Source organism: Phacochoerus africanus, chromosome 5 (genome assembly GCF_016906955.1).
Source record: "Phacochoerus africanus isolate WHEZ1 chromosome 5, ROS_Pafr_v1, whole genome shotgun sequence".
Taxonomy (NCBI): domain Eukaryota; kingdom Metazoa; phylum Chordata; class Mammalia; order Artiodactyla; family Suidae; genus Phacochoerus; species Phacochoerus africanus.
The window spans coordinates 28,303,959-28,330,341 of NC_062548.1; the positions used below are offsets into that span (position 1 = coordinate 28,303,959).

The window sequence follows — 26,383 nt, forward strand, 5'->3', positions numbered from 1 at the left end:
TTTGGAGGTTTAAGGTCTTCTGTCAGTGTTCAGTAGATGCTCTACATGAATCACTCTACATGTAGATTTTTTTTTATGTCTTGTAGGTGAAGGTGAGTGCTACATTTTACTCCTCTACAATCTTGATCCTTCTCAAGCATTAAAATTTTGATTTCTGAGGCATCCATTTCAAAGACACCCATCTCAACTAAACATATTGCCAGTTACACAGCTAGGTTAAGAGCCAGACCAACTCACACAAGAAGTCTTACTATTAGAAAGCCCTGGGTGACTTAGATAACTGCCCATTTGATTGACTCCGTGCTTATCTTCCTACAATTTAATTTTTGCTGTGATGTTTTGAATTCACCAGTAAAGAGCAAACCCACAAAACCCCAGGCATCCTCTCCTCAACCCCAATAAAGGAAGAACCCTTGGTTCACGTTCTCTCCTTCTCTACTCACAATCACTTTTTGTCCCCAGGTGTGCCATGTAATCTCCAGGACTGTGAATAATAAACCTTGTTATTTCAAAATCTCCTGATGCTTTTGCAGAGATGTGTCTTACGATGATTTAAAAAAAATGAAATTAGAACATTCTCTAACACCATACATAAAAATAAAATCAAAACGAATTAAATACCTAAATGTAAGGCTAGATACTATAAAACTCCTAGAGGAAAACATAGGCAGAGTTCTCACTGACATAAATCACAGCAACATCTTGTCTGATCCACCTCCTAGAATAAGGACAATAAAAACAGAAATAAACCAATGGGATATAAGTAAACCGAAAAGCTTTTGAACAGCAAAGGAAACCATTAAAAAAGACAACCAGAGAATGGGAGAAAATCTTTGCAAATGATGCAAAAGACAAGGGCCTAATCTCCAAAACATACAAATAGCTCCTTCAATTCAACAACAAAAAAACAAACAACCCAATTGAAAAATGGGCAGAAGACCTGAATAGACATTTATGCGAAGAAGACATATACATGGTCAGTAGGCACATGAAAAAATGCTCAGCATCCCTACTTATTAGAGAAATGCAAATCAAAACTACAATGAGGTACCACCTCACATCAGTTAGAATGGCCATCATTAACAAGTCAACAAATAACAAATGCTGAAGAGGGTTTGGAGAAAAGGGTATCCTTTTACTGTTGGTGGGACTTTAAACTGGTACAACCAGTATAGAGGTACCTCAGAAAACTTAATATAGAATTACGATATGATCCAGCAATCCCCCTCTTGGGCATACACCTGGACAAATCATTCATTAAAAAAGATACATGCATCCTGTGTTCACTGCAACACTATTCACAATAGCCAAGATGTGGAAACAACCTAAATGTCCATCAACAGATGAATGGATTACGAAGATGTGGTACATGAATACAACAGAAAACTACTCGACCATAAAAAAGAACAAAGTAATGCCATTTGCAGCAACATGGGTGAAACTAGAGATTTTCAACTAAGTGAAATAAGTCAGAAATAGAAAGACAAATGCCATATGATATCACATATGTGAATCTAAAATATGGCACATATGATCCTATCTACAAAACAGAAATGGATCATGGACATAGAGAGCAGATTTGTGGTTACTGGGAGGAGGGAGGAAGGAGTGGGATGGACAGCGAGTTTGCGGTTGGTAGATGCAAACTATTACATTTAGAATGGAAGAGCAATGGGGTCCTACTGCATAGCACAGAGAACTGTGTCCAATCTCTTGGGTTAGAATTGAGAGAAGAGAGTACGATAAATAAAGAACACATGTATATGTATGCCTGGGTCACTTTACTGTAAAGCAGAAATTTAAGGAAAATTATAAATCAACTATACTTAAATAAAAAATTTCAAAAATATAAAGAACCACAAGGGAATGTTCAGCCATAGCAATGACTCCATTTGGGGAAGTGCCTGTGAGGGCTCACCACATGCAATATGGGCCAAAGGGGTGCCCCTCCCCCAGACAGTCCTACCTGACAATATGACTAGTAATACATTGAGACTAACACAAAACAAGGGAACACTTCCAAACTCAATGAATGAGGTCAGCTTTACCTTACTACCAAAGTCAGACACCTCAAGAAAAGTGTACAGGCCAATATCCTGATGAACACAGATGCAAAAATTCTCAACAAAAAATAGATAATTGAATTGTTAACAGCACACTAAAAGGATCATATACAATGCCTAATATTATTTATCCCTGCGATTCAAGGATGGGTAAATTTAAGGAAATCACTCAATGTGATACATCTCATTAACAGATTGAAGAAAAAAATCACATGATCATCTCAGTAGTTATAAAAAAGTATTTACCTCAAAATAATAAAGGGTGTATGTAAGGCAGCCATAGTTATCATACTCAATGGTGAAAAACTGAAAGCTTTTCCTCTAAGATCTGTGACAAGTTAAGAGTGTTCACTTTTGTCCTTTCTCTTCTACATAGTACTAGGCATTCTAACTACAGTAGTATCTAAGAAAAAGAATTAAATAGCATCAAATCAGAAAGGAAGAAGAAAAGCTATTTTTATCTGCAGATGAAATAATATTTCGAAAGTCCTAAAGACTACATACACACACACACAAACCTGTTAGAAATAACATGTGAATTCATCAAAGTTATAGAACACAAAAGCAAAAGACAAAAATCTTTATCTTTCAATATACAAAAAGATGATCTGAAAAGGAAATTAAGACAGCAATCCCATTTACCATCACATCAAAACCAATAAAGTAACTGGTAATAAACCTTAATCAAGGAGTTAAAAAACTTGTATACTGGAAACTAGGAAAAGGCAGACACAAAAATTAGAATGATAACCTATGTTAATGGATTGGAGGAAGTGATATAGTTTAAATATTCATACTACCCAAATGGCCTATGGATCCAATGTAATAATCCCACTGGCTTTTTTTTTTTTTTCAACAGAAATAGAAAAAGCAATTCTAAAATGTATATGGTACAAAGACTCTGAATAGCCAAAGCAACGGTGAACTAGAAGAATAAAGGTAGAAGCATCACGTAACTACAAATGAATTACACAACTACATAAATCTGTTCAAAATGCATTACATAACTACAATAATCAAAACAATATGGTACTGGTATAAAAACAGAGAGTAGGTCACAGCTATGGCTCAAATTTGATCCCTAGCCTGGGAACTTTCATATGTTGTGGGTGTGATCAAAATAACGTAAAAACAGACATATACCAATGGAACGGAAAAGAGAGCCTAGTAATAAACTCATGCATATATGGTCAACATACCTTCAGCAATGATGCCAAGAATACACAATGGAGAATGGACAGTCTTTTGAACAAATGGTATGGGAATACGGCACATCTACTTTTAAAACAATGAATTTGAACCCTCACCTTACACTATACACAAAAATTAATTCAACACGGATTGTAGGCTTAAATGTAAAATCAGAAACTAGAAAACTCCTAGAGAGAACTCTTGCCCTTGGTCTTGGCAATGATTTCACAATTATGGCAACAAAATCATAGGGAACAGAAAGAAAAATAGAGAAGTGTAATGACATCAAACCATAAAGCTTCTGCACATCAAAGGAAACAATCAACCAAAAGAAGAGGCATTGTACAGAAAAGGAGAAAATATTTGTAAACTATATACCTGATTGAGTTAATACCCAAAACATATAAGGATTCCTGCTATTTAACAGCAAAAAACAAAAACAAAAACAAAATTTTAAAAATGGAACTAAATAGATATTTCTCTGAAGAAGACATATGAGTAAATGAAAAAAAATGCTCAAAAATCACTAGATCATCAGAGAAATGAAAATAAAAACAAGACTACCTCATGGAGTTCCCGTCGTGGCGCAGTGGTTGACGAATCCGACTAGGAACCATGAGGTTGCAGGTTCGGTCCCTGCCCTTGCTCTGTGGGTTGACGATCCGGCATTGCCGTGGGCTGCGGTATAGGTCGCAGACGAGGCTCGGATCCCGCGTTGCTGTGGCTCTGGCATAGGCCAGTGGCTGCGGTTCTGATTGGACCCCTAGCCTGGGAACCTCCATATGCCGTGGGAGCAGCCCAAGAAATAGTAAAAAGACAAAAAAAAAAAAAAAGACTACTTCACATGTTATATGACTATTATCAAGAAAAATTTTTAATAGTGACAATAAAAAAATAAGTATTGGAAAAGGTATGTAAAAAAGGGAACCCTGCTGGAGGGAATATAAATTGGTACAATCATTACAGAGGACAGTATGAAGATTTCTTAAAAAATTAAAACTATAACTTCCATATGATCCAGTAATCCCACTTCTGACAATATACATTCTTTTGCTTATACAATCTTCTTTCATATTCTATTCCAAGAGATTGGATATAGTTCCCTGTGCTATACAGTAGGCTATCACTGCTTACTCATTCTAAATGTAATAGCATCTGGAAGAATTAGGCTCCCTGACTTCAGACTATAGTACAAAGCTACAGTCATCAAAACAGTATGGTACTGGCACAAAAACAGATATGTGGAACAGGATAGAAAGCCAATAAATAAACCCACACACCTATGTTCAATTAATCTACAACAAAAGAAACAAGAATATACAATGGAGAAAAGACAGCCTCTTCAATAACTGGTGCTGGGAAAACTGGACAGCCACATGTAAAAGGATGAAATTGGAATATTGTCTAACACCGTATAAAAAAATAAAAAAAAATGGGTTACAAACCTAAATGTTAGATCAGATACTATAAACTCTTAGAGGAAAACATAGGGCACAAATCGCAGCTATATCTTTTTGGATCCCCCTCCTAGAGTAATAAAAATAAAAACAAAAATAAACCAATGGCTTTTGCATAGCAAAGGAAACCATAAACAAATCAAAAAGACAACCCACATAATGGGCAAAAATATTTGTAAATGAAGCAACCAACAAGGTATTAATCTCCAAAACATAAAGACCTCATCAGCTTTCTATCAAAAAACCAAGCACCCAATTAAAAAATGGTCAAAAGATCTAAGCACACATTTCTCCAAAGAAGACAGAAAGATGGCCAAAAAGAACAGGGAAAGATGCTCAATATCACTAATTATTAGAGAAATACAAATCAAAACTATGGATGAGGTATCACCTCGCACCAGTCAGAATGGGTATCATCAAAAAGTCTACAAACAAATTCTGGAGAGGGTGTGGTAAAAAGGGAACTCTCCTACATTGTTGGTGGGAATGTAAGCTGGTGCAACTGTGATGGAGGACAGTATGGAGGTACCTCAAAAAACTAAATACAGGACTACCAGGAACCCTGCTCCTGGGCATTTACCTGAAGAAAGCCGTAATTTGAAAAGGCACATGCACCCCAATGTTCCTTGCAGCACTATTTACAATAGCCAAGACATGGAATCAACCTAAATGCCCATCAACAGAGGACTGGATAAAGAAGATGTGGTATATATATGCAATGGAATATTACTCAGCCATAAATAGCATGAAATAACGCCATTTGTAGCAACATGGGTGGACCTAGAAATTATTATACTAAATGAGGTAAATCAGACAGAAATTTGTCAGAGAAAGACAAATATATGAGATAATAACATGTAGAATCTAAAAGAAATGATACAAAAGAACTTACAAAACAGAAGCAGACTCAAAGATTTCAAGTCCAAACTTACGTATACCAAGGGGAAAACATGGGGGAGGAAACTAGGGGATTGGGATTGATATATACATGCTACTATACATAGAATGGACAGGTTATGGGGACATAGTATACGGCACAGGGAAATTTATTCAGTACTGTGTAGTAATCTATATAGGAAAAGAATCTGAAAAGGAAGGGACACATGTATATGATTTGCTTTGGTGTATGCCTGGAATTAACACAACTTTGTAAGACAACTATATTCCAACAAAAATTTAAAAACATTATCATGTTCCTCCAGTGTTTTGAACCCATCAATGCCTTCCCAATGAAGCCATCTACTATCATTCTTTGTCTCCAAATATATTGGTCTTCTTTCTGTTCCTCAAACGTGTGAAAGTCTTTCTCACCTGAATGTTTTCAAATTTGCTATTTTCCTATCATGAGTCTTCTTCCCTTAGCTTTCCAAATAATTGGCTCATCTCATTCTTTAGGTCTTAGTTCAAAGGTCATCCCTTCAGAGAAGTTTTCTTTTAACTACATTGAGTGTTACCCTCCCCAACCACACACCCAAATGTTACTAACGCATCAAGTTTATTTTCTTCAGAAAACTTCATCACAAAATTAAAATATCACTTATTTCTAAGACTATCAGAGAAATTTAAAAGATTAATGTATTTGTAAAGGTATATCCATATTTATACATTTAATGAGTGCCTCAAATGAGAACTATATTTGTTATAATTCTTTATTAAGCATTTCATTTGTTTTCTTGGAACAGCTGTTACAAACAATTCTATTACCAGCATATAGCTTTCAGTCCTTGTAGGAAAAAGAGACCTTTTAAACAATACCTTGTATAAATGTTTGATCCGGATACCTGCCACCAAACTTGTAGGTTCAGCCTCAAAATACTTGGTTAGAGTTATCCTACAGTCTTTCATTTCTTTTCTTTTAATTCTTGCTTGGCCAAACCAGTATGAGCGCTAGAAAGAAAACCAAAATGTAATTACCAAATGAGGATTAAGAAATGAAGAACTCTATAGGAATAGACCTGTAATAAGTAACACAACCAAATCAGTGATGAAAATCTCCCTACAAATAAAAGTTCAGGACCAAAATACTTCACTAATGAATTCTACCAAACCTTTAAATAAGAATTAAGAGTGATTCTTCTTCAAATCTTTCAAAAAGTATAAGAGGCAACATTTCCTGATTCATTCTATGAGCTCAGTATTTTTTTTTTGGCTTTTTGCCTTTTCTAGGGCTGCTCCCATGGCATATGGAGGTTCCCAGGCTAGGGGTCTAATTGGAGCTGTAGCCGCCGGCCTAATGCCACAGCCACAGCAATGCAGGATCTGAGACTCAGTATTACCCTGACACCAAGCCAGACAATGAGATCACAAAGAAGAAACTACAGACCAGTATCTCTTATGAATACAGATGCAAAAATCTTTAACCAAATACTAGCAAATGGAATCCAATAGCATAATCAAAAGAATTATACATCATGATAAAGTGTAACTTATCCCAGGAATGCACAGGTTTTTCAATACATGAAAGGTAATCAGTGCAGTAAATCACATTAACAAACAAATGGAAGAAAACACATGATCATTTCAATTGATGCAAATAAAGCCTTTGACAGTGTTTCAAGGTCAAGAAAACTTCATCAAAATGCCAAAGGGCATTTATGAAAAAGACCACAGCTAACATCATACGCCATGTTGAAACACTGAAATCTTTTCCTCTAATATCAGGAATAAGACAAGGATGCCTGCTTTCATCCTTGCTACTTACCACTGTAATGGGAGTTTCAGCTAGAAGGAAGAGGCAGGAAAAATAAATGAGAGACATCCAAATTGGAAAGGAAGAAGTAAAACTATCTATACTTGAATATGACATGATGCTACTCATTAAGAAAAGCCCAAAGAATGAGCTGCCCATACTAATAGAGATAATAAACAAATTCACCTAAGACATAAGGTATAAGAACAACATGCAAAAATCAGTTGTGTTTTTATACAATAGCAACAAACACTCCCAAAAGAAAACTAACAATTCCATTTACAGTGGCATCCAAAAGAGTTAAATACTTGAGAATAAAGTTGAAAGAAGTAAAAACACTTGTACACTGAAAACTATAAAACTTCACTGAAAGAATTCAAATGAGACCTATATAAATAGAAAATCCAAAGACTGGAAGACAGTATTTCAAATATGGCAATACTACTTAAAACAATCAATAGATTCAATGTAAATCTTATAAGAATTAAAATGGACATTTCTGCAGAAATAGAAAAACTGATCCTCAAGTTCATATGGAACTGCAAGAGGCCCCTATAAGGCAAAACAATCTGGAAAAAGAAGAACAAAGTTGTAGCACTCATACTTTCAGATTTCGAAATTCACTATAAAACTACAATAATCAAAACAGTATGGGGAGTTCCCATTGTGGCTTAGTGGAAATGAACCCAACTAGTATCCATGAGGATGAAGGTTCGATCTCTGGCCTTGCTCAGTGAGTTGAGGATCTGGTGTTGTTGTGAGCTGGGGTGTAGGCTGCAGACATGGCTTGGATCTGGCACTGCTGTGACTTTGGTGTAGGCTGGCAGCTGCAGCTCTAATTTGACTCCTAGCCTGGGAACTTCCATATGCTACACATGAGTCCCTAAAAAAAAGAAAAAAACAAAAACAAAAACAAAAAACAAACAAAAACAAATAAAAAAATAAAAACAGTGTAGCATTGCTATAATGACAGACATATAGGCCAATGGAATAAAATTAAAGGTCCAGAAATAAACCTATACATCTACAGCCATCTTTTTTTCATCAAGTGTGCTAAGACCATTAAAAGAAGAATACTCTTTTCAAAGGGTGTTGATGGGAAAACAGGTTATCCACATGCAAAAAACTATAAAATTTTTAATATAAAAATTAAATAAAATTGGTCAATGATAGAAATATAAGAGATAAAAACACCAAATTCTTAGAAGAAAAGATATGGGTTAATACTTATGATGTTATATTTGACAATGGCTATTTATATATGACACCAAATTCACAGGCAACAACAACAAAATGATAAAATTGAATTTAATCAGAATGTAAAACTTTTGTACATGAAAGGACACTATTAAGAGAGTGAAAACACAACCCACAGAATGGAAGAATATATTTGCAAGTCATATACAGTCCCTGATAAGGTTCTAGTGTCCTTATGAAAAGGCCTAATTTAAAAATAGGCATAGGACTTGTATAGACATTTCTCTAAATAATATATACAAATGGCTAACAAGCCCATGAAAACATCTTGACATGATTAGTATTAAGGGGATGAGAATAAAAAAGCAAGACAATACCACCTTATATCACAAAGGTAAAAGAAAAGCAGCTCAGTGGTTCCTGAAAACATGACACACAGAATCAGCACTCTTAGGTAAAGTCCCAAATTCCACTCCTAGGTATAGTTCCAAAAGAATTGAAACAAACAGGTATTAAGTGAACACTTGCACCCAAATATTCATAGCAGCACTACTCAATAGCCAAAAGATATTCTATATGTCCAACTATGAATTAATAAAGGAATTATTCTACATATTGTATATACTCTATATACATATAATGGAATATCATTCAGCAATCAAAGAGAATGAAGTACCGATACATACTACAACATGAATAAACCTCAAAAACACTATGGTAAGTGAATGAAACCAGACACAAATGGTCACATATCATATGATTCTATTTCTATGAAATATCCAGAATATATAATTCCATAGAAAAAGAAAGCTGATTAGTGGTTGCTGGGACTTGGGATGGGGGAAATGGGATGTGACGTCTTAGTGAGTATAGAATTTTATTTTTGGGTGGTGAAAATATTTTGGAACTAGATATGTGCATGTATTTTGTAAATGTACAAAATGCCACCAATTTGTTCACTTTAAAATGGTTGATTTTAGGTTATATGAATTTCATCTAAATCAAAAATTTAAATGTGAAAAAATGAGGCACCATAAGAAACTGAAAGCATTTTGACTTGGTCTACTTTCTGGGATAGAGAAAACTGTTACATGCTTTTAGGGGTTAAGTTTTGCAGCAAAATTACGTATGATTTGAATCTCCAGTGTTTAGAAGCAAAAACGTTTTAAAAATGCTAGTGTTCAAGAGGTAGGGACAAAATGGTTTTACTCAAAAATGAGGTAATACAGCCAATACATTTTATCGCACTTGGTCGGAACATCTTCTTTGTACCATATATTATCTAGTAATGCGAAGGGAACATGGATGGCAAAATGCAGAGGCTCTAACTACTGAAAGGAAGCAGGTGGTGAGAACACAGAAATGAGGAATACCTCATCCTCCATTTACGAGGATCCACATATTAATTTAGCTGGGAACATATTTTGCAGAGTTTTTTACATTTCTTTTTCTCTGCTCTAATCCACTGTGTACTGCTTGGTTGAAGAAGGATTATATTGCTCACAATTTTAAATGTATGGGGTTTCAGGGTCTTATCCATAAACATTGTGTGTTGGCATATGTGTAAGGCTTTTTAAAGTACATCAAGAAATAGCCAGCATTTCAATATGGATGGTATGCCAACTAAAATGCTTTTGCACATTCCCTTTTGATTTGATTATAAACACTGTGAAATAGGCTCATAAGGTCTTCCACAAAAACAGTAGTATTAGAACTCACCATAAGAAAAAAGTACCATGGTTGGGGCATGCCATACTGCCCTGGAAAGACATTTTCTACATACCAGGTCACAAGACCATAAAAGAAAGCATCAAATAAAAGCATTCCCAACATATATCTAAAGATGAGCTCATCCTCAAGGTTGGCTGGTGTCCAAAGGTGTTTCCACTTAACACCAACTTCTGAAATAAAAAGGAGATAGATACCAGAGATGACAGGTCTGTGACTGTAAGGGCAAAAAAAGGTTGATACTCTAAGTTGTGCCACTGTGAATTATCTCTATGTTGATACCGATAACATTTAGGTCCTCCAATAAAATGATGGAATATGTAACAACACTAATTTCTTCCCTTCTCCCTTTAAAATCTAAAAAAAAAAGGAATCCCATTAATGACTAAAACAAAAATAAATAGTAACAAAAGACTAAGAAAAAAAGATGACCTATTAGAAACCAACCCTCCACTTTTCCCCCTCATGCTAAATTCCCATCGATATAACCATTAGATTAACAGCACTAGGGAAGGATGCTAACTACAAAGTGGAAGAGAAAAAGAAGTTTTGCTCAGAGTACTAATGGAAAGGGGAAAAAAGCTACCAAAAGAAAACAAGTAATCATATGTTATTCTACTTCCTCTATTTCTGGGCAGAGTGTAGCACTACTGAAAAAACAAAACAAAACAAAACAAACAAAAAACAAACACGAGGGCTTGCAATGAACTCCTAATTCAAAGAGGAAAAATATGAAGACCACAATGGCCCATGAACCTTACCCTTCCTTCAATTTTAGCCCTCCCTCTCCAATAGATCAGTACCATGAGAAGAATATTCATGGGCCTTGCATCTTTGAGAAAGTTATAAGGTAATAGAGCCTGAGAAAAAAAGATTTAATGGGATTAAAGATGATTATCAAAATGAGGCCGTTAGATGGGCTGGAAGTGATGCTGCCAATTCCTCATAACTTAGAAGTCATATTCAGAGCTTGCATAACTTTCCAAGTGTTTGCAAAGGCCAAAAAGTCTCAGAGAGGGCCAGAAGAAGGCAGAGAATTTAATGAGAACTTTAAGCCTAGGGAAAGTAGCCAGAACCAAGTTTCTAACAGATGAAGTACCAGCATATTCTTCCACATGGGCCATACTGAGTCATACATCAGTTTGTAAAGCAGGTCAGGGTAGGTACTCTACTACAGACATAAAAGGTCCAGAGAATATCACATAGATCTGAGATCCCCATTTCCCTCCGCCATAAGAGATCTCATAAATTTCCATCCCTACCCATGTCATCTTGAAGAATACAAGAAGGAAAGAGGTGTATGAAAGACTTAATCAGAAGAACCAGAATAAATCACTGGATTAAGCTTATATTACATCTGTTTCTTTAGCCTAGTAGTGTAGAGTTTGGAGGAAAATCAGGTAAGGAAACAAATTATATCTGCTTTTTGCATGAGTAGTATAATGTATTATTGAAAGAATTTAGAAAAATTCACATCTTATTTGTGGGAGGATAAGCTGATCTACCCTTTTTGAACATTATTATAATACCAATGAAAATTAAGCTACGAATACCTTATTAGATACCATTTTTATGCCTAGGAATTCATTTATATTAGTATGCACATCATATGAGCAAATATATGTGCACTATTGTGGGTAACGGCAAAAAAATCGAAACCCCTTAAATGTGCATTCATTGAAAACTGGTTAATTATAGTACTTCTTTGCAATGGAATATTAAAGAACTTTGTAAAAGAAAGGAGCATATCTTTGTGTGGGAAGAGAGCTAATAAATATTAGGTGAATAAAGTTATAGAATATAAAGTTTAAAATTATTTTATCTGAGAATATAATTGGGTTAATGTAAAGAGTTGGGCAACTTTTTTTCTCACTTCTGATTTTCTTACAGTTCACATTATTACCTTTATAATAAACAAGTCTAAAGATAAATAGTTTTTATAATTCTTTACTTCTTCACCCTCTGTCCCACCCATACTGCCTCTTTCCACGTTTCCTGGAATCAAAGAGCAAAGGCAAAATTAGCAAGGCAAACTCTTACGTTTTAATTCCAACTTGACCAGAAGCTTAATCCCCAGTGCCAACGCAATATTTGGGCTGAGACAGGCAGCCACCTTCCTGGTGAGGGTTATCTGTCCATAGTTCTCAGTAATGGTGTTAAATGGAAAGAAACTGGCAAAATATAGGAAGCTCCCAGCAGAAGCAACCAAACTGGCTGCAAATAAGGAATGAAATTATAAGGTCAGTTTAAAGCAATATATAAAATAATAAGTCATAAATAACTTATAATCCACTAAAGGAAAAGAATGTAAGCTCTATAAGAGAAAATAATTTATCTTTCTTTTTCACCCTTCTATCATCAATGTTTGGAACACAGTATGTGCTCAGTAAGTACGTGTGAATGAACAAATTAATGTACAGAGTGACTTAATGTATAGGATATTTACCACATATGATAAATATTTATAGTCGTTTAAACAAAGAATGACCCATACATAGGTTATGGAAAATTCCTTTATCCTTTCTAAAACTTATTTATTCATGATCACTTGGTTTGAGAAATTATAAACGCACACCATTGGTATTAACATGAATATATCAGTGTCTTCAGAGAGTTTGAAGTTATGGGTGGAATAAAAAGCCCTAGATGAAGTTTTCAATACATGCTTCCAATCTAAATCATGATACTCAAAAGAAAGAAGAGTTGAAGAGTTAATTATTGAGAGTTGGCTGCATTTAATAGTTAATTATTAAGAGTTAGGTCCATAAATATGGACTCCTATAAATTAGAAAAAGAATTTTTTCCAAGATTATCACTGAGACAGGATATCAAGATGGCAGAGTATGCGATGTAGAACTCACCTCCCCTGTCATCAACATATCAAAAATTACACCTACATGTGCAATAATTCTTGCTAAAAATCTAACTGCAAAGTGGCAGAAAGGCTACTATAAAATCAAGGCTGTAAGTGAGGTACACATATAATAGGAAAAGATAGAAGAAAAACAATTGGGTTGGAACCTGTGCCTTTAGGAGGTCACTCAGAGGAAAAGGAAGATTCCACTGGTGGACATCCATCCTGGGGACTTAGCATGTTGAGCCACAGGCTGGGCATCCCAGTCCTAGGATTCCATGTGAAGGAGACAAGCCCCTTGGCTGGTTGGAGAACCACTGGGCTAGAAAAAAGACTGGAGAATGCTGGACTCCACTTGTGAGGAGTGCATAGGTGCTGGCCTTCCCTAGACAAGGTGGAGAAAAGTTTGCCTTAGCAGGCGATGAGTTTCTCATGACTACATCCCCACACTACCCAGCTAAGCAAAGCAATTGCACCAGCACCACTCTTTGCACACCACAGTGTGGCACTCGATCTATGGTGGTCAGAACTCAAAGACTTGACCTTAGGATAAAGAGGTGATCTGGTCAGGGCAGAGCCCAGGATGGGCACTGTCCATTGTTGGCACTTACTCAATGATGCCCCAGAAGCAACCCAGACCTCTGATGGCAGCATGGCTGCCAGGTTTCCTACAACTGCCTCATTGTGCCCTAGCCTAACTTATGACCTAAAAGAATCAGAAACAGGAGAATACACAAAGTCCGTAGTCAGCAGAAGTAAGGAAATAATTATAAGAAAGGAAATAAATAGAGATAAAAATAGAAAAGACAGGTGAAAACAAGAGATTTTTTTTTTAAAAAGATACACAAAATTGATATACCTTAACCAGGCTCACCAAGAAAAAAAGAGAAGGACCCAAATAAACAAAATAAGAAATGAAAGAGAAGAAATTACAACAAATACCAGAGATATAAGAATCATAAGAGGATACTACAAACAGTTATATGCTAACAAATTGGACTATATAGAAGAAACAGACAAATTTCTAGAAACATACAACTTATTAAGACAGACTCCAGAGGAAACTGAAAATTTGAACAGACTGACCATTAGAAATGAAATAGAATTTGTAATAAAAGAAAAACTCCAAATAAACAAAAGCCCAGGAACAAATAGCTTCATAGGGGAATTCTACTGAATATATGAAGAACTAATATCTATCCTTCTCAAACTATTCCAAAAAATTAAAGATTGAGGAATACTGTCAGATTCATCCTACAAGGCCACTATAATCATGATATCAAAATAAGACAAAGAAGCTACAAAAAAATTACAGGCCAGTATCTTTGATGAGTATAGATACAAAAATCCTCTCTAAAATATTAGCAAACTGAGTCCAGAAATATATAAAAAGGATCATACACCATGATCATGTAGGATTTATTCCAGGGATGCAAGGATGGTTCAATAATTGCAAATCAAACAACATGATATAACACATTAACAAAAGGAATGATAAAATTACATAATCACTCCAATAATGGTAGCCAAAATTCAACATTCATTCATGACAAAACTCTCATCAAAATGGGTATAGGGGAATCATATCTCAACATAATAAGGCCATTTATGACAAACCCACAGCCAACATCACACTTAACTCAGTGAAAAACTGAAAGTTTTCCCACTAAATTCAGGAACAAGACAGGAAGGTCCACTCTCACTGCTTTTATGCAACATAGTAGTCAAAGTCCTAGCCACAGCAGTCAGACAAGAAAAAGAAATAAAATTCATCCAAATTGAAAGGGAAGAGGTAAAACTGTTAGTATGTATAGATGACATGATATAAATAGAAAAACCTAAATTCTCCATGCAGAAACTATTAGAACTAATAAATGAATTCAGTAAGGTTGCAGGATACAAGATTTATATATAGAATTCTGTTGTGTTTCTATACACTAATAATGAAATATCAGAAAGAGAAAGTAAAAAATGATCCTGTTTAAAATCACATTGAAGAGAATAGTATACTTAGAAATAAACTAAACAAAGTAGGTAAAAGACCCATACTCTGAAAACCATAAAACACCGATGAAGGAAACTGAAGATGACACAAAGAGATGGAAAGCTATCCCATGTTCACATATAAGAAGAGTTAATATTCTCAAAATGCCCATACTACCAAAAGTAATCTACTGATTTCATGCAAGGTCTACCAAAATATCCATGACATTTTTTTCACAGAACTAGAACAAATAATCTTAAAATTTATATGGAACCACAAAAAAAATCCCAATTTGCCAAAGCAATCATGAGAAAAAGCTATAAAGCTGGAGGCATCAGCCTTCCAGACTTCAGACCACAAAGATACACAACAAAAACAGCATGGTACTGGCATAAAAACAGACACGTAGATCTCTGGAACAGACAGAAAGCCTGGATATAAACCCACATGCTTATGGTCAATTAATCTACTACCCAGGAAGTGAACATATAAAAGGAGAACAGACAGGCCCTTCTATAAGTGGTGCTGGGAAAACTAGACAGCTACATGTAAAAGAATGAGATGAAAACATTCCCCCATACCATATGCAAAAATAAACTCAAATTGGATTAAAAATCTGAATGTAATTCCTGCAACCATAAAACTCCTAGAATAGAACATAGGTAGGACACCCTCTGATACAAATCATAGGAATATTTTTTGATGTCTCCTAAAGCAAAAGAAATAAAAGCAAAAATAAAATAAATGGGACCTAATTAAACTTAAAATCTTTGGCACAGCAAAGGAAACCACTGACAAAACAAAAATACAACTTACAGAATGGAGGAAAATAGTTGAAAATGATATGACTGATAACGAGTTAATATCTAATACATTAGAAAAAGCTAATTTAATATAAAAAACCCCAAACAACCCAAGTGAAAAATAGGCAGAACACTTGAATAGACATTTTTCCAAAGAAGACATATAGATGGCCAACAGGCATATGAAAAGATGCTCAACCTTGCTATTCATCACTGAAATGCAAATCAAACAATGAGTTATCACCTCACACCTGTCAGAAGGGCTATCATGAAAAAGACCACAGATAACAAATGTTGTTGAGGATATGGAGAAGAGAGAACCCTTTTACACGGTTGGTGGGAATGTAAATTGGTCCAGTCACTATGGAAAATAGTATATTTCCTAAAAAACCTAAAAATAGAACCACCATATGACCCAGCAATTCCAGTCCTGGGTATATATCCAGAAAAAATGAAAACATTCATTTTGAAAATATAATGCTCTGCAATATTCATAGCAGCACTATGTCCACTGACAGACAAATGCATGAAGGAGGTGTGTCTGTGTGTATAAAATTCTGTCATTTATAGAAACTGTGATAGACCAAGAGGCTTAGTGAAATAGGTCAGACAGAGAAAGACAAATATTATATGATATTCCTTACAACTGGGATCTAATAATAAAAATAAATGTACGTAAGTTCACTTGGGCCAAATTTTAATTTTTTTTTTCTTTTTAGGGCCAAATCTGTGGCATGTGGAAGTTCCCAGGCTAGGGGCTGAATTAGAGCTGCAGCTGCTGGCCTATACCACAGTCACAGCAATGCCAGATCCCAGCCACTTCTGTGGCCTACACCATAGCTTGTGGAAACACTGTATCCTTAACCCATTGAGCCAGGCCAGGGATCAAACCCACATCCTCAAGAACACTGTTTCAGGTTCTTAAGCCACTGAGCCACAATGGGAATTCCAACACCATATTTTAGATTCCACATATAAGTGATATAATATGGTATTTGTTTTTCCTCTTTCTGACTTACTTCACTTAGTATGAAAATCTCTAGTTGCATCCAAGTTGTTGAAAATGGCATTATTTTGTTCTTTTTATGGCTGAATAGTATTCCATTGTATATACGTACCACATCTTCTTAACCCATTTATCTGTCAATGGACATTTGGGTTGTTTCCATGTCTTGGCTATTTTGAGTAGCGCTCTTGGGACAGACCATTATGGATGATGATAAGAGAAAAAGAATGTATATATATATATATATATATATATATATATATATATATATGTATGACTGGGTCATTATGCTGTACAGCAGAAATTGACATATCAGTGTAAATCAACTATATTCTAAATAAAAATTAATGTACATATAAAACAGAAACATACAGATAAAGAAAAGAGACTAGTGGTTAAAGGGGAGAGGCTAGAGGGGAGGGACAAATTAGGAGTATAGGATTAAGAGATACAAACTACTATGTATGAAATAAGCACTAAGGATACGATATATATCAGAAGATTATAGCCATTATCTTGATACCTTATAATGGGGTATAATCTGCAAAAATACTGAATTACTATACTCTACACCTGAAACTAATATAATACTGTAAATCAACAAAATTTCAATAGAAAACAAAATTTTAAAGATTATAACTGAGATGGTATTAAGTCAACACTGATGAAGGAAACCAAATTACACTATAATGTCATGAGTTACCTTTTTTTCCCTTTTAGGTCACCTTATTGAGATATTATTGACATACAAAAGCTATACGTTTGATATAAACTACTTGATGAATTTGGAGATAAGTGTACGCACATGAAAACATCACAACAATCTGTGCTATAAACATATCTGTCATCTCCCAATGTTTACTTCTGCCCTCTTAATTTATTATTATTACTTTTTTGTGATAAGAACACAACATAAAATATACTTTGTTGGCAAATTTTCAAGTGTACAATATTGACAAGCACTATGTTGTACAGTAAATCTCTAAGATTTATTTTATCTTGCATAATGAAATTCTGTGCTCTTTGACTAATACTTCCCTATTTCCTTTATGCCCATTAGTCTCATGGCAACTATAATTTTATAGTTTTACTCTTCTTTTCTAAGTTTGGTTATTTTAGATTTCTTATATAAGTAGTGTCATAGAGTGTTTTTCTGGGTTAGTTTACTTATCAAAATGTCCTCTATGTTCATACATATTGTTACAAATGGCAGAATTTCCTCCTTTTATAAGACAGAATAATGTTCCATTATATGTATAAACCATTTTACACATCCATCTATTGAAATACATTAAGGTTGCTCCCATGTCTTGGCAATTGTGAATACTTCTGTAAGAAATGTGGGGGTGCAGATATCTCTTTGAGAAATGATTTTAATTCCTTCAGGGGAGTTCCCATTGTGGCTCACTGTGTTATGAATCTGACTAGTACCATGAGGATGCAGGTTTGATCCCTGGCCTTGCTTAGTGGATTAAGGATCTGGCATTGTCATGAGCTGTGGTGTAGGTTGCAGATGTGGCTCGGATCCCATGTTGCTATGTCTGTGGTGTAGGCTGGCGGATGCAGCTCTGATTTGACCTCTAGCCTGGGAACTCCCATATACCACGGGTGCAGCCCTAAAAAAAAAAAAAAGATAAGAAAGAAAAATAATTCCTTTGGGTATATTCTCAGAAGAGGGGTAGCTGCAACTTATGGTATTTCTATTTTTAATTTTTTGAGAAACCATAAAACTGTTCTTCATAGTGGCTGCAACAATGCATATTCCCACCAACAGTATACAAAGGTTCTCTTTTCTCCATATTCTGACACTTGATATATTTTTCATTTTTGTTAATAGTCAACCTAACAGTTGTGAGGTGATAACTGAATTTGAGCTCCAGAGTTACCACTTGAAATTTAAATTTAAATGTCAAGTTTTGAAAAAAATCACAAGGCATACAAAGAAACAAGAAAGAAAAAAGTAAGTTAATAGCAATTATCCCTAAGAAAGACCAGATGGTGAAGTTACGAGATCAGTACTTTAAGACAAACATTCTAAAGATGCTCGCTGAGCTAAAGGAAGATGAGGATAAACTCAAGAACATGATGTATGAACAAAATAAAATATCAAGAGGTGGAAAACGTAAAAAGGAAACAAGAAAATTCTGGAGCTGTATAATACAATAAAAGCAATGAAAAATTTACTTACAGGGTTTAAAAATCAAATATTCCCAGGAATAAGAATGATTCAATCAACTTGAAGACAATACAATTAAAATGTTCGATTCTGAGAAATATAAAGTAATCTGAGGAAAAGTAAACCACCTAGGGAATATGTGGGACACCACCAAGTAGACAAACATACACATTGTGGGAGTCCAAGAAAGAGAAGACAGAATAAAGTAAAAATTATTTGAAGAAATAGTGGCTGAAAATTTCCCAAATTTATGAAAGACATGAATATAAACATACAAGAAGCTCAACAAACTCCAAGTAGCATGACCTCAAGAAGCCTTGTCACTGGGACACATTATAATCAAACTGCTGAAATCTAAAGTCAAAGAATCTGGGAGTCCCCATTGTGGCTCAGTGGGTTAAGAACCCAACACAGTGTCTGTGAGGATGCAGGTTTTATCCCTGGCCTGGCTCAGTGGGTTAAGGATGTGGCATTGCCACAGGCTGCCACGGAGGTCACAGATGTGGCTTGGAACCCTCATTGCTGTGGCTGTTGCATAGGCTGCATGTGCAGCTCTGATTCGACCCCTAGCCTAAGAACATCAATATGCCACAGGTGCACCCCTAAAAAGAAAAAAAAAAGTCAGAGTCTGGAAAGTAGCAAGAGAGGAGACAGCTATCACATGCAAAGGACCCTTACGAGATTATCGGCAGATTTATAATCAGAAACTTGAAGAGCGGGATACACTGTGTTGATATATTCGAACTGCTCAAGAAAAAAGGTGAAAACTAAGAATTCTTAATGCACAAACTGTTCTTTAAAAATGAGGGAGAAATGAATAGCAAACAAAAAAGACCTGTCTTGGAAGAGAACTAAAGAGAGTCTTTTGGGTTGAAATAGAGGGACACTATATAGCAGCTTGAGACTGTATGAATAAGTAAAGCTCTCCAGTAAAAGTAAATCCATGGACAATTAGCACAGCTAGTATTATTGTAACAACTATATCTCAGTAAAAAAGAGGAAGGCAGGAGATTTAGGGTCAGATAAGACAATGTGATGACCAAAGTAGAAGCCAGAGTGATGCAACTGCTGGAAGGGGTCATGGCCAAGATATGTGGGAGGTCTTTAAAAGGTGGAAAAGGCAAGAAATGGATTCTTCCCTATAGCCTCTGAAGGAATGCAGTCCTGCCAACAACTTCTTTTAGTCAAGTGCACATAGGACAGTCTTCAGGATAGCCTGTATGTTAGACCACAAATCAAATCACATCACAAAATTTTAAGATGAATATCATAAAAGCTATCTTCTCCAACTACAACAGGGTATAGTTAGAATAGAGAGAAAGTTGGAAGAACTCATAAGTTTGTGGAAACTAAATGATACAATCCTGAACAACCAATGAATCAAAAATGAAATCCCAAGAGAAATTAGAAGGTACAAATAGATGAATGAAAATGAAAATACAATATTATAAAACATGAAATTAACTGAAAGCAGTAATAAGTGAAAAATTTATAATTCTTTACTTTGAAAAAGACAAGAGATCGTCAATCAACAACCCAACTTTACAACTTAGGGAACTAGAAAGAGAAGAATAAGCAATGCTGAATGCTAGTAAAAGGAAGGAAAGAAAACTAGTACATGGGAGGATATTGAAGCAGAAATGAATAAAGAATAGAAAAATAGAGAAAAATAAAAAAAAGTTGGTTCAACAAAAAGATTTCAAAAATCTATAGCTGGATTGACTAAGATAAAGAGAAAACTCAAAATCAGAAATAAAAGTACAGACATAAATATTGATTATATGGCAATAAGAATTTTAAGATAATATTATAAATAATCATATACCAATACATTGGATGAAACTACATGAAATGGACAAATTCCTAGAAACACATAACCTACCATGACTGGTTCACAAAAAAACAGAAAATCTAAATAGATATGCAACTAGTAAGGTGACTGAATCAGTAACCAAAAACTTCCTAATAAATAACAGCCCTGGGTCTGATGGCTTTACTCTTGAACTCTACATTCAAAGAAGACTTAACCCCAATCCCTTTTAAACTCTTTCAAAAATTTGCAGAGGGCAGTTCCTAACTCATTCTATGAAGCTGGCATTGCCCCGAAACCAAAATCAGATATATGTGACAAGAAAACTACAGACCACTATTCCCTTATGAATATAGATGTGGAAATACCCGTAGTCATATTATATTTAGAAAACCCTAAAAGTTCCACAAAAAACCTATCTGAACTAAACAATACATTCAGCAAAGTAGCAGGACAAAAAAAAATATCAACACTCAAAAGTTAGTTTGTTTCTATACACTAATAATGAATAATCTGAAAAGGAGATTAACTATTCTATTTATAATAGCAGCAAACTAACAATCTTTTGTTAGATTAACAAGGAGGTGAAAGATTTGTACAATAAAGACACAAAATATTGCTGGAAAGATATTAAAGAAGTAAACTGAAAGACATCACAGGTTCATGAATTGGAGGATTTAATACTGTTAATATGTCAATACTGCCCAAAGCAATCCACATTTTCAATGTAATCCTTATTAATACCCCAATGACATACTTTGCAAAAATGAAAAATCCACCCTAAATTCATGTGGAATCTCAAGGGACCCCAAACAGCCAAAACAATCTTGGAAAACTGGAGGACTCACACTTTCTGATTTCAAAATTTACTATAAATTTACAATAATCAGTGTGGTATGGACACAAAGACAGGTTTAGAGAGTAAGAAATAGGCTTCTAATAAAAAACTGGCTCTGTGCTATATACTCTTACAACAAAAATTACTAGTTACATAGTGGGCTCTCCTATAAATAAAGACTCATAATCTCAGGAGTCACACTCTCCTAAGATTGTGATTGCCCTACTCAGCAGCCCAGTGTGCTTTAGGTCATGGAGGAAGCACCCCAAAAGTCTTGTCACATTTGCTGAGGCCTCCATTATAAAGAAACAAATCTGGGCCCTCTGGCATATCCCAGTTGCCAAAGGGGTGGCCTCCTCTGACGTCAGTCCTTTTCCAGATGTCATTTTGCTAAAGGAAGTTGTCCTTTCTCCAGACCCCATGGCCACCTGGGGAACCACTTGGGGCTGAGTAAATGCAATGAGAGTTCACAGACTGTACAAATGGAACTGCCATAACCATAAATAATGGAGCTCAGTAGAATTTCTGCTTTCCATCCATGATGGATGCCCCTGATAAAGCCAAGTTCCACCAAGGGTCAATAAGGCAGTCATCTTAGCACTGATGTCCTGATTAACAAATGGCCTCATATTCACTTTTATTACAAACTGTGGAGCCACTGCCTATGAATTGATAATCCAAATATAAGTCAAAATCCCCATGTGTCTCTATATAAATGAAGACCATGATTACAAGGCTTGCTGGGATATTGCTTATCCCCTTCAGAGTTACAGATATTACTGATAGTAACCAAGGCACACGTTTCACTTCTCAATGGTGGGCTCTTTAAAAAGGCATTCAACAGAACTTTTATGAACCTGATAGGTCCCTGATAGCTGGTTTAATGGAGGGACACAGTGGTCTCTGCAAACAACTTCTTTTCAATTCTAGGCCTGCACATGAACAGATAATAATCTCTCTTAATTCAAGGCCCCTTGCTCAGATCACAACTCACAACCTTCAAAAACTTTTCATTGCACTTTTCGGTATTTAAAGGGAAATTATGACTAGTCTCCAAATATATAGACCCATTACATATGAAGTCTTTATAATAACAGCTTTTCCTAGCTTTGTAAATACCTCATCTCATCAGGGCTGAAGACCAGATGGAGGGCACATATTTCCTGGCATACATTAATGTAGATTTTCCCACAGGCCAGGTAACTGGCCATCTGACATGTGACCTAGTTGATATTAAAATTATAACATCAAAAAACCTTCCTGAATGTACCAGAATTATAAGTCATAGATAACTAATCTGGGCTCTCCCTGTGATCCCCTGTAGGAAATTATTATTTAGCATTGTACGACAATTTCCAAACCAAAGGATTACCAAAAAAGGAGAGAGAAAACTACTTAGAAAAGAAAAAACATATTTGGAGATACAATAAATCAACACCATATCTTGTAATGATGACACCAGACAATCTGTCCTTATCATCAAAGAAAGAAAATCAGTATCAGACAACAAAAGCTTCTTAGGTGCAATTGCATACCATTCTGTAGGTTGTTTGTCTTGTTACTATTGGTCCAGGTATTTTCATCAGTTTGCAATTAGGAGGCCCAAACCCTCCAAATAAGCCATTGTTTCTAATGAACTTGGCAAATGCTGAAGCCCACATGCCATCAAGTTTGGCTGACAAGGCCTATAATTTAAAAACCTTGTCAGTTTTCCTGTCATCAACCAAATCAACAATTGAGGCAAAGAGCTCATAGTAATTGACCCAATCAGAGGGTCTGTCCACAGGCTGACCTAAGAAATACACCAAGATATTATTGTAAAAAGATGATAACATATACATTTAACAAACAACTCCTCTAAGACACTGTTGTAGACCCCAGAAATTTCAGAAGTTTTCTTTTTTTCTTTTATAGCTGTACCTATGGCATATGGAAGTTCTTGGGCTAGGGGCTGAATTGGAGCTGCAGCTGCAGGCCTCCACCACAGCCACAACCACGCCAGATCCAAGGTGCATCTGTGACCAATGCCACAACTTGCAGCAATGCCAGATCCTTAACACACTGAGAGAGGCCAGGGATCGAACCTGCATCCTCATGGATACTATGTCAGGTTCTTAACCTACTGAGCCACAATGGGAACTCCTAGATATGTTTTCCTGACTAATATCATCTAAATGAAAACCTGGCTTGGAGCCAGCCTAAAATGACTCCTTGCAATTTGTATTAGTATGCTTGGAATATCATAACAAAGTACCATAGACCAGGTGGATAAATAATAGAGATTTATTTCTCATAGTTTTAGAGGATGGCAAGTCCAAGTTCAAGGTGCTGGCTGATTTGGTTCCTGGTGAGAATTTTCTTCCAGGCAAGTGGATGGCTGCCTCCTTCCTGTGTCCTCACATGGGAGAGAAAGAGAGAGAACAAACTCTCTAGTATCTCTTTTAATAAAGACACTAATCCTTATAAGACATGTGGAATTATGGCTTCAACATACAAATGAGGGGAAAAAAATTCAGTCCATATCATATTTCAACTTGTGTTTCTCCTTTCCATTCTTACGATAAAATGTTTTCAACTCCCTTTAGGAGTTCTTTAAAAGTCTATCATCATTCCCAAAGATTTAATTTTCCAAAACACCTCTTTACTGAGGCATTGCTAATGTGTAAAAAATGGTACAAATTTAATGTATACAACTCCACAAGTTCAAGGGTGAGCTATACATCCACGAAACCATCGTCACCATCAAGGCCAGAGATATATCCAGCATCTCTCGGTTTCCACCTACCTCCTTTAGCATTATTTTTTTCTTGTGGTAACAACACTTAACGAAAGGTGTATCCTCTCAGATTTTCAGGACACATTACAGTACTGTTAGCTATAGGCAGTGGTGGATCTTCAGAACTTATTTCCCTTGCATAACTACATTTTTGTACATTTTGACCATCATCTCCCCAGCTATACTCCATCCCCTAGCATCCACCACTGTACTCTCTGCTTCTATGTTTGACTACTTTGGCTCCCGCACATAAAAGAGATCATATGGTATTTGTCTTTCTGTTTCAGGCTTACATTACTTAGCATAATGCCCTCCAGGTCCATCAATGTTTTCATAAATGGTAGAATTTTCGTCTTTTTTTTAGGCTGAATCACAGGCCACTGTATGCATACACCCCATATTTTCTTTATCCATTTACCCACCTATGAATATTTGGGTCATTTCCATATCTTGGCTGTTGAGAATGATGCTGTAGTGAACATGGAAGTGCAAGTATATCTAAGTGATTCTGGTTTTAATTCCTTGGGGCAAGACCCAGAAGAGGAATTGCTGGACCATATGGTAGCTATTTTTTAAATTTGTGAGGAATGTGCATACTGTTTTAGATGGAGGCTGCACCATTTCACACTCCCACCAAGAACATATAAGGGTTCAAATTTCTCCACATTCTTGTACACTTGTAAAGCTGTATTTTGTATGATTTTCCACAGTAGCCATTCTGACAGGTGTGAGGTAATAACATTGTGCTTCTGATCTGCCTTTGATAGTAATTTTGAGCACCTTTTCTTATACACATCATCCATTCATATGTGTTCTTCAGAGAAATGTCTATTCAGTTCCCCGGCCCATTTAAAATTGTTATTTGTCTTGCTCCTATTAAGTTGTAGAAGTCCTTACATATTTTGGATATTAAGCTTTTATCAGATATGAGGTTTGTAAATATTTTCTTTTATTCTATAGGCTGCCTCTAAATAACTTCCTTGGTTGTGCAAAAAAAAAAAAAAGTTTAAATTGATGTAGTTCCACGTTACTGCCTTTGCTCCTGATACTTATGGTTTTGGTGTCATATCTATGAAAACATAGCCAACAGTAAGGTTAAGAAGCTTTTCTCTGCATTTCCCTCCAGAAGTTTTACAATCAGAGGTCTGATGTTTAAGAACCTAGTACATTTTGACTTAATTTTTTGTGTGTGGTGTAAGATTGGGGCCCAATTTCATTAAACTGCATGTGGATATCCAGTTTTCCCAATACCACTTGTCAAAGAGAACTTTTCCCTATCCGGTATTGTTGGTACTCCTTCTGAAGATCAGCTGACTATACACATGATTTTATTTCTGGGCTCTCTATTCTGTTACATTGTTTTTATGCCAGTACCATAGTGTTTTAATTACTGTAGCATTGCAATATATTTTGAAATCATGAAGTGTGATGCCCTCAGTTTTGTTCTTCCTTCTCAAGACTGCTTTAGCTATTTAGCGTCTTTAGTTTTATGTAAATTTTAGGTTTTTTTTTCCCATTTCTCTAAAATATGCCATTTGGATGTTGCCAGGGATTGCTGTAACTTGATCACTTTGGGTAGTATGGACATTTTTAATAATACGAAGTCTTCTGATCCATAAACACAGGATGTTTTTTCCTTTATGTGTGTCTGCTTTAATTTCTGGTCTTGATTGATTTGTAGTTTTAAGTATAAAAGTCTTTCACCTCTTTGCTTAATTTTATTCCTAAGTATTATTTGCAATAACATTGCAAGATGGAAGGCTTTCTTAATTTCCTTTTTGGATAGCTCATTGTTAATATATAGCAACACA

General features: G+C 35.5%; 1 protein-coding gene across 1 annotated transcript in view; it reads right to left on the reverse strand.

Moving 5' to 3' along the window:
- LOC125128403 (phospholipid-transporting ATPase ABCA3-like) overlaps window positions 1-26,383 on the reverse strand; it is a 165,099-nt gene that overhangs the window by 103,520 nt on the left and 35,196 nt on the right. Inside the window, exons 8-10 of the mRNA XM_047782758.1 lie at window positions 12,366-12,539; window positions 10,317-10,495; window positions 6,467-6,598 (exon numbers count right to left, since the gene is read on the reverse strand). Coding sequence (XP_047638714.1) covers window positions 6,467-6,598; window positions 10,317-10,495; window positions 12,366-12,539 — 485 coding nt within the window. The remainder of the gene's footprint in view (window positions 1-6,466; window positions 6,599-10,316; window positions 10,496-12,365; window positions 12,540-26,383) is intronic.